General features: G+C 45.5%; 1 protein-coding gene across 3 annotated transcripts in view; it reads right to left on the reverse strand.

The window, feature by feature from the left end:
• IFNAR1 (interferon alpha and beta receptor subunit 1) overlaps nucleotides 1-3,975 on the reverse strand; it is a 30,521-nt gene extending 26,546 nt beyond the window's left edge. Inside the window, exon 1 of one of the 3 annotated variants that reach the window (XM_059887833.1) lies at nucleotides 2,366-2,494. Coding sequence is in view for 1 of the 3 variants with exons in the window: in NM_174552.2 (NP_776977.1) it covers nucleotides 3,718-3,787 (70 nt within the window). In the remaining 2 variants the exon portion in view is untranslated. 3 annotated transcript variants of the gene reach the window in all.
• Between the last annotated feature and the right edge of the window lie 6,216 nt (nucleotides 3,976-10,191).

Consider the following 10,191-nt stretch of genomic DNA (forward strand, 5'->3'; position numbering starts at 1 on the left):
TCCCCACCCTCAATTACCTATTTTACACTTGTATTCTCTGAGACTTCATTACCAAATAGAATTACTTCCCTTTATCCCACTCTAAACTTAATTCCCATGCCAAGCTGTTGGAATTTTAGATTCTATGCAGCCAAAAGAGAGCGACTGGGTTTATGGCATTAATAAAAGGTTTGATGGCATTTTTAGTCTACAGCCTTGAGAGAGGATAAGGAAATCTGATACCCAGGGTACAGCCAGGCATTTCCTTTGGGATGAAATCCTTCTGTTCTAATGGAAGGAGACCCTGGAATTACAGGCATCTTGGCTTTTATGAGACCAACAAATGTCCATGGGATTCTCCAGTGAAGAATACTGGAGCGGGTAGCCATTCCCTTCTCCAGAGGATCTTCCCAACCCAGGAATCGACCTGGGGTCTCCTGTACTACAGGCAGATTCTTTACCAGTTGAGCTATCAGGCGTGGACAGGGACTTGGAAATAGTTATTAAATAAGCTTTTAGAGTTCATAGATTTTGTGCTGTTGGACTTCCCTGGTGGCTCAGACAGTAAAGTATTAGCAATAGCCCTTTAATAATAATTTACTTCAACCTTTAGCATGTAAAATATATTAATGGGTAGCTGCATGCATGCGTCCTCAGTTGCTTCAGTTGTGTTTGACTCTTTGTGACCCCATGCAGCCTGCTAGGCTCCTCTGTCCATGGAATTTCCCAGGCAAGAATACTGGAGTGGGTTGCCATGCCCTGCTCCAGGGGATCTTTCTGACCCAGGAATCGAACTCAAGTCTGAGTTTCCCGAACTGCAGGCAGATTTTTATGTACTGAGCTACCAGGGAAGCCCTAAATGGGTATGTAATCCAATACTTTTTATACAATTGGTTGTTTCCAGCCCTTCAGATTCATAATGATGACTAGAAACAGTTTACTGTATTTTCAAGTCTGACGTAAACCCAAACACATAACATCTATACAAATATAAATTTCCTACTATATTTTGGACAGTTTTCTTAGACTAGGATCTCAGAGCTGCATTTACTAGGTTTGAAAGTACAAACATTTTGATTACTTTGAAACACAGAGCAGTATTATGATCTCAGGTCAGAGCTAACATTACATTTAGTTTTGAACATTACTCTTCCTTTGTGAAAAAAACTAGATTAGTTAATTGAAAGAGAACTAAGTCCTTAACATATAGGTGGATAATCAAGAACTAAATTGTGTGGTCTTCAGAAAACAGCTAGCCTGTAAGCCCCAGGGCTTTGGGGCCAGATTTTCAGGGTCTGATTTCTCCCTAAAGCACAGGCTAGCTATAGGCCTCAGCCTGCTTCTCTATAAAATGAGGATAACGGTGCTCAGCTTTATTTTGAAAGCTAAATGAGTTTGTACCTTTAAAACACTCAGAGTAGTGTCTGGTACGTAGTTAAGAGAGCAAAAAATGCCAGTTGTGTATGAAGTTTATTTTAGCTCTCCTCTAATACAGATTACAATTATGATCTTAATGAACAGCTTCCTGGAACGTTAATTTTACATGAAAATTCTGGGGAAATTCTTTTGATATGAAAGCAAACATAAGTTAATGCAAAATTTTCATGAACAAAAGACTCCAAAGCAATTATTAGGGGTTACACCAGGACCCTAGTACCCATATATTATATACAATATTTGTGGGACAGTCTGAAAAGTAGGTGTGAAACATAATAAAGGAAACCTCATTTAAAATGAAGTCAGGAGGCCAGAAGCCGGAGCCCTCATGTATGTTCACTCACCAGCAATTCCAGACCCCAAAAGGAAAAACTCTCCTCTCCCAGCAACCAACACAGACAATGCGAAGAGTAGCACCACCCCGAACTCTCACCTTCAATCAACGGAATTTCTTTTAAAACCCCACCAACTTCCTTCTTTTGCTCTATAAAGTAATGTTCTCCTTTCCTTGTTGGACTTGGCTATGGTTTTTGCTGTAGCTTGTTGTTGTAGTCACTAAGTTGTGTCTGACTCTTGGCGATTAGATGGACTGTAGCCCACCAGGCTCGTCTGTCCATGGCATTTCCCAGGCAAGAACACTGGAGAGGGTTGCCATTTCCTTCTCCAGGGAATCTTCTCCACCCAGGGATCAAACTCATGTCTCCTGTACTGGCAAGTGGATTCTTTACCACTGAGCTATCTGGGAAGCCCTTGCTATAAGCTTGGTTGCCCTAAATTGCAATTCCTCTGCTATTCTGGAATAAACCCATTTTGTTGGTAAAAACAACATATTTTTAGGACAAGATAGATAGGATATCATGTACCCCAGAAAATCAGAGTATGATTTTCAAAGCAAATAAGCATTTAAGCCACTAGGCTTACCAGGTGTCACTAGTGGTAAAGAACCTACCTGCCAATGTAGGTAAAGGTACTGAGTTGGGAAGATCCCCTGGAGGAGGGCATGGCAACCCATTCCAGTATTCTTGCCTGGAGAAACCCAGAGACAGAGGAGCCTGGTGGGCTACGGTCCATGGGGTTGCAAAGAGTCAAACAGGACTGAAGTGACTTAGCAAGCATGCAGGTGGCCTCACCAACTCCCAGATTTCTGCTCTGTTGCGAGGCCCTGTTTGTCTTTGGTGTATCTTCTTACTACCACGTCAATCTTCCAATAGCTATTTCCCCCATGTATCCCCCCTAAATTAAGAAAGGTGGCAAATTAGCTTGGTGGCTCCCAGCCTTCCTATTTGGCCCTGCCTGGTGGTCCGGTGGTTAAGAGTCTGCCTTGCAATGCAGGGGAGGAGGGTTCCATCTCTGGTTGGGGGATTTTGTTGTTAGGACTTCCCTTGTGGCTCAGACGGTAAAGCGTCTGCCTACAATGCAGAAGACCTGGGTTCGATCCCTGGGTCGGGAAGGTCCCCTGGAAAAGGAAATGACAATCCACTCCAGTATTCTTGCCTGGAAAATACCATGGATGGAGGAGCGTGGTGGGCTACAGTCCATGGGGTCGCAAAGAGTCGGACATGACTGAGAGACTTCACTTGGTCTTACTATTATTATTAGACTGATTGAATCCTGAGGGCACAGAAATCCTTGCACACCTTACTGGGCATTTACCCGTGGGATCAAGAACTCTCTACTGAAGAGAGTAAACCAGCAGCACAGCTCTAAGCCTTGTTTATTATTTAACTGTGCAGTGGAGCTGCCTGACTTTTAGGAAGGAAACAAACTGGTCACCAAAGCAGTGCACACCCAGCCCTGCGGGGGTGGAAGGTGGGGGCAGGCAGCAGGCACAGGCGAGGGCGCCCCCGAGCAAGCGGCTGGGGAAGAATCTCGAACATCACTTTCTGTTGTTTCATCTTTGGAAGGACCGACGCTGAAACTCCAATCCTTTGGCCACCTGACTCCTTGGAAAAGACCCTGATGCTGGGAAAGATTGAGGGCTGGAGGAGAAGGGGACGACAGATGGTTGGATGGCATCACCGACTCGATGGACAAGAGTTTGAGTAAGCTCCGGGAGTTGGTGATGGACAGGGAGGCCTGGTGTGCTGCGGTCCATGGGGTCGCAGAGAGTCGGACACGAATGAGCGACTGAAACTGAAGTTTGATTTGAGTCCGTTTCAATGAGGCACTGCGACCGCGGACAACCAGAGGTCTCCCAATGAGGGCGTCTGTCCCTCCACCCCCGTCCCCGGGGCCGACGTTTCCCGCGCCGCCACCGCAGTCCAGCTGACGCGGCAGCGCCGGGATCCCTCTCTCTCTCACCTGAGGCGGCGGGCAGCACCCATCTCCCAGCGACCAGCATCAGGGTCGTCGCGCCCAGGAGAGCGAGCATCGTCCGCGGGCCGCCGGTAGCCCTCCAGTCACATCTTTCGGCCACCCACTACCGCGGCAGGCACCGCGCGGCGGCGCGACGGAGACTGAGGCACCCAGGCCGTCCCGCCAAGGCCAGCGCCGCTAGTTCGCCGTGTCCCCTCCAGCCGCTCCGGCCCCGCCCACTCCGCGTCGGCCCTTCCCTCAGCCCTCCGACCTGCGCACGCGCCGTGCCTTCACCTCGTGTGTCCCGGTCCGCGCACGCGCGCGGGACAGCGGTGTGGGAGGGGGTGGTGTCGGAGGCGGGTGGTGTCGGGGGAAGGGGTGGTGGTGTCGAGGGGGGAGGGGCGGCCCCGCCTCCGCCGCCCGCCCCCTGGTTCTCGGCGTTGACTGCTTACTAAGCCTTGCAACACCGGGTTCCGGGAAGACCGCGCCTCACTGGAGGCCTTGACCCCGGGCGGGAACGCGGAGGTCGCCAGGGCGCCTGCGCAAACCTCGAGGCCCGCTGTCCGCCCTTCCTCTTAGCGGCAGTGGGAGGGCACTCTGGGCGCTCTTGGCCCTGGGGGCGGGCTGGGGGGCTGGAGGCCACGTCACGGACTGGGGAGCCTGGGGGAACGGTGTCGGGGAGGCTAAGTGGGGAAGGAATGAACACTCTCCGAGCGGGTCAAGCCATTTCCTTTGTGCAGAGCTTGCCTGGTGGCGCAGACGTGAAAGCGTCTGCCTCCAATGCGGGAGACCGGGGTTCGATCTCCAGGTCGGGAAGATCCTCTGGAAAAGGGAACGGCTTCCCACTCCCGTGCTCTTGCTTTGGAAAATTCCGTGGATGGAGGAGCCTGGTAGAATGGTACAGTCCATGGGGCCGCAAAGAGTCGGACACGACTGAGCGACTTCACTTTCTCTTTCTGTGAGCCAAGGCTTGTTGATATTTAGTTGCTAAGTCGTGTCCAACTCTTCAGCGACCCCATGGTCTGTAGCCCACCAGGCTTCTTCCTATGTCCATGGGATTTCCCAAGCAAGAATTACTGGAGTCGTTTGCCATCTGGGTAGGTGTGTCCAGAATTAAGACTAGGCACGTAGAGAGCTGACTCATTTGCAAAGACCCTGATGCTGGGAAAGATTGAAGGCGGGAGGAGAAGGGGATGACAGAGGATGAGATGGTTGGATGGCATCACCGACTGGATGGACATGAGTTTGAGTAAACTCTGGGATTTGGTGATGGACAGGGAGGCCTGGCGTGCTGCAGTCCATGGGGTCACAGAGTCGGACACGACTGAGCGACTGAACTGATGTAAAGAGCTCGTTTTTGGGGGGACGACCTGGGTGCGAACGTGGTTACCTACTGGCGAGGATCCAGAGGATGGCCTTGGGATGCTGTCTGGAACAGAGGTCTGTAAGCTCTTTTGGTCGTCTGCCCTCGTAGTTCAGTCCATAAGTCGTGTCCCGCTTGTTGCGATCCCATGGACTGCAGCACCAAACTTTTAATCCAAGATTAAGTACCTTAATAATAGATTATGCACATTATAAAAATAAAAGGGAAAATATAAAGGATGAGTGATGAAATAAGCAGTCAAAGATGTAGCTGTTAATTCTAACAATCAATTTAATTGTAAGGTAAAATGAGTTTTTGTAAAGAACTTTGCTCTTGAGTGTGGCCTTGTAAACAACAGGTATAATTTAGAGGGGCTTCCCTAGTGACTCAGAGTTAGGAGACCACCAGCAATGCAGGAGACCTGGGTTCAAGCCGTGGGGGCTGCCACTCCAGTGTGCTTGCCTGCGAAGTCCTAACACATAATTTAAATACCATGAAATTCACTCATTCCAAGTGCACAGTGATTTTTAGTGAATCTGTCTAGTTGTTAGGCCTATTTTTTAAAAACTTCGTATTAGTACTCTGTGATTCATAAATTTTTAGGTTTGATTCCAAGTATGTCAGTGTTTGCTTCAGTGAGGTTGTAGATGGAAAAATACCCGGTGAGAACATGTGGATCTAAAAGGAAGAAGGAAGTTCTTGGTTGCATTTATTAATCATACTCTCATTGAAATCTATGACAATGACTCTTTGACTTACAGTTTACATTAAAAGTTTTATTTCCTGCTGTTCAAAAGTTGTTTTTACAAACTAGTTGGAATAGAACAGTGGGCCCAAAACATCTCATGAACGGAAATATTTCATTTGAAGTCTTTTAAAATATGTTGAAAAACTTCCCTCCACTTTTGTGGGCAGCTAGAGGTTTTTATAAAGCTATAAAGAAAGCTAAGCACTGAAGAATTGATGCTTTTGAACTGTGATATTGGGGAAGACTCTTGAGAGTCCCTTGGACTGCAAGGAGATCAGTCCTGAATATTCATTGGAAGGACTGATGCTGAAGCTGAAACTCCAATACTTTGGCCACCTGATGTGAAGAACTGACTCCTTGGAAGAGAGCCTGTTGCTGGGAAAGACTGAAGGTGGGAGGAGAAGGGGACCACAGAGGATGAGATGGTTGGATGGCATCACCGACTCTATGGACATGAGTTTGAGCGAGCTTAGGGAGTTGCTGATGGACAGGGAAGGTTGGTGTGCTGCAGTCCATGGGGTCGCAAAGTTGGACAAAACTGAGTGACTGAACTGATAGAGGTTTTTTAGATGCACATAACATTTGGCAATGAGAATCACATTCAAATGGAAATATTTTCAAATACATTTTTAAATGCAAGAATTATATTTAGTGAATACCTATAGAGTTTCTTTTGATTTTCATTTTTATACAATAAAAACAATTTTAGGGGATTTAATGCTTTGTTTTTCAGTATTGCCACATGACATGCTAATGTTTTCCACTTGTTAAAGAAAGGTCAATCATATTTTATAAAACTACAATTCACCTTTAAGTTGACAGTACTTGCATGGCACAGAAGACTTTCATGGTCTTTCCCATCTTAATACAATAACTGTAAAGTTTGAATTGTATTTTAATAAAATTGAATTAAAAAACATGACCACAGGCATGACACCCTGTATTACTTTGTGCACTTCATTTTCTCCTTACTTGCTGTAAAAGTTTGTCTCTGGGTGAAGCATTAACTAATTTCCTGTGTGGTGCTAGCTCTGTAACCTTAGCCTAGAACCTCTCTTACCCCTTTTATTCAAGTCAAAACAATCCATCTGAGGTTAGATAACTGAGCAGGACCCTGTGAGGCCTTCCCAGAATAGAGCCCCCACGTCTGTATTCTCCACCTTCCCCTTTGTCTGTAGAAGAACTTTGGTCAAAGAATAAAATTGGCCAGAGAAGTGAGAAAATGCAGAAAGAAAGGAAAACAGTCAAGCAAAACAAAATAGTAGTATTAATACTTTAGCCATTAAAGTCAAAGACCTTTAGTTCTTCCTCAGAGACTATAGATAATATTCTGAGCCATGGCCTTGGAGCTGTTTTGCAGATACTGAAAGCCCCACTGGGTGGAAGAAGTTAACCGTAAACTGCCCACAAGCACACAGATTACAGACCTTTTGGAACTGAATGTTGATGATGCTGACCCCCGATTTCCTCACCACCAACCAGTCAGAAGATTGTCCACAATCACACCCCACTCCTAGAACACCATAAGACTCCTCACCATCTCCCTCCACCAGGGAGGGGCACCGAGTCTGAGGGCTTTAGGTCTTTGTGGCCCCCTTTGCCCTGCAAAGCAATAAAGCCCTTTCTTTCTATTTCATTGCAAACTCTGTCTCCAGAATGTAATCCAGTGCCAGTGTATACAGAGGCTGAGATTTGGCATCAGTGACACTTGCAGTTTTTCTATAAAGCGTAGTATTTTGGAGCTTCCCAGGTGGCTCTAATGGTAAAGAATGTGTCTGCCAATGCAGGAGACTTAAGAGACTCCAGTTCAATCCCTGAGTTGGGAAGATCCTCTGGAGAAGGGCATGGCAACCCACTTCAGTATTCTTGGCTGGAGAATCCCATGGACAGAGGAGCCTGGTGGGTTACAGTCCATCGAGTTGCAAAGAGTTGGACACAATTGAAGTGACTTAGCATGCATGCATGGTCTTTTTAACTTTTGAAATAATTTCAAGCTTGGAGAAAAGTTGCAAAAATAATAAAAGAACTCCTGTACATCCTTTACTTAGATTCACCAAATTGATATTTTGCCATATTTGTAATCTCTGGCTACACACACAAGTATGCATACAAACTTCTTTTTCCTTGAACTTCTTTAGCTTTCTTTAATCTGGAGCAGTTACCTGGTCTTGGTCTTTCACAACGCCTACTTTACTTTTTTAAATACAACTAATTATTTTATCTATTGTTTAGTCACTAGTTTGGGAAGGTCTCCTGGAGAAGTATATGGCAACCCACTCCAGAGGAGCCTGGTGGGTTATGAGTCGGATATGACTTAGCAACTAAACAGTAATAACAATGCATTCCTGAATGGAATACTGCATAAATTGTGTTGTGTCGTCTGATGTTTCACCTGAAGCCACACTGTGTTCCTTAGTGCCTGTTTGGTGATGCTAATTTTGAGCAGATGGTCAAGGTATTGGTCAAGCAGATGGTCAAGCTATCCAATGTCCTATTGCCTCCTCACAATAATCTGTGGAGAGATGCCCTGAGATCCTGCAAATACTCAGCTCTTAGCAAATTTTTACATCTAGAAAGAACATCCTTTGATGATCTCTGCCTGAGCCAGTCTACTCTGATGGCTGGGAAATGGTCGTTTTCAACTGTCTCTCCAAATGCAAGTACTGGTTGACACATTGTCGGAGAGAGATTTCTCTTCTTTCCATTTATTATCAGTATGGATCCACTGGGAAAAGAGTACAGCAAGGTTGTACATTGTCACCCTATTTAACTTATATGCAGAGTATATCATGAGAAATGCCAGGCTGGATGACTCACAAGCTGGAATCAAGATTGCCTGGAGAAATATCAACAACCTCAGATATACTGATTGTTGTTGTTCAGTTGCTAAGTCATGTCTGACTCTTTTCGACCCCATGGACTACAGCACACCAGGCTTCCCTGTCCTTAACCATCTCCCAGAGTTTGCTCAAACTCATGTCCATTGAGTTGGTGATGTCATCCAACCATTTCATTCAAGTAGATAATACTTCACTTTCTAACAGTAGAAAGTGAAAAGGAACTAAAGAGTCTCTTGATGAAGGTGAAAGAGTAGAGTGGCAAAGCTGGTTAAAACTCAACATTCAGAAAACTAACATCATGGTGTCTGGTCCTATCACTTCATGGCAAATAGATCGGGGAAAAGTAGAAGCAGTGACAGCTTGTCTTTTCTTGGGCTCCAAAATCACTGTGGATGGTGACTGCAGCCATGAAATTAGAAAACACTTGCTTCTTGGGAGGAAAGCTATGACAAGCCTAGATAGTGCATAAAAAACAAAGATATCACTTTCCCAACAAAGGTCTGGATAGTCAAAGCTATGGTTTTTCCAGTAGTCATGTATGGATGGGAGAGTTGGCCCTTAAAGAAGGCTAAGTGCCAAAGAATTGATGCTTTCAAACTGTGGTGCTGGAGAATACTCTTGAGAGTCCCTTGGACTGCAGGAAGATCATACCAGGCAACCCTAGAGGAAATCAACCCTGAATATTCATTGGAAGGACCGATGCTGAAGCTCCAATAATTTGGCCACCTGGTGCAAAGAGCTGACTTATGGAAAAGATTCTGATGCTGGGGAAGACTGAAGGCAAAAGAAGAGAGTGGCAGAGGACAATATGGTTAGATAGCATCATTGACTCAATGGACATGAACTTGAGCTGACTCTGGGAGATAGTGGACAGGGAGGCTTGGTGTGCTGCCATCCGTGGGGTAGTGAAGAGTCGGACATGACTTGAACAACAACAACAGCAACAACATGGATTTATAGATTCTTATTTTATTTAATGTTTATAGTTTATTACTATCCTTATTTATTTAAAAACTTTAAAAATTAATTAGACTTCACTTTTTGGAGCAGTTTTAGATTTTTGGAAAAATTGAGCAGAAAGTACTGGCAGTTCCCTTCCATCCCCTTCCGTCCCACCTCAGTTTCCCTTGTTGCTAATATCTTGTATGGTACACTTGTTACAAATAATGATTCTACAAGATAAAGTAAACTGTTAGTTGCTCAGTCGTGTCTGACTCTTTGCAACCCCATGGACTGTAGCCCACCAGGCTTCTCTATCCATGGGATTCTCCAAGCAAGAATACTGGAGTGGGTTGCCATTCCCTACTCCAGGGCATCTTCCTGACCCAGGGATCAAACCCAGGTCTCCAGCATTGCAGGGAGATTCTTGACCATCTGAGCCACGTGGGAAGCCATTGACACATTATTATTAACTATAGTGCATCATTTGAAAACTGGTCAACCACTTGTAAAAGAATGAAACTAGACCACTTTCTAACACCATACACAAAAATAAACTCAAAATGGATTAAAGATCTAAACGTAAGACC

This window comes from Bos taurus, chromosome 1 (assembly GCF_002263795.3).
Source record: "Bos taurus isolate L1 Dominette 01449 registration number 42190680 breed Hereford chromosome 1, ARS-UCD2.0, whole genome shotgun sequence".
NCBI lineage: Eukaryota > Metazoa > Chordata > Mammalia > Artiodactyla > Bovidae > Bos > Bos taurus.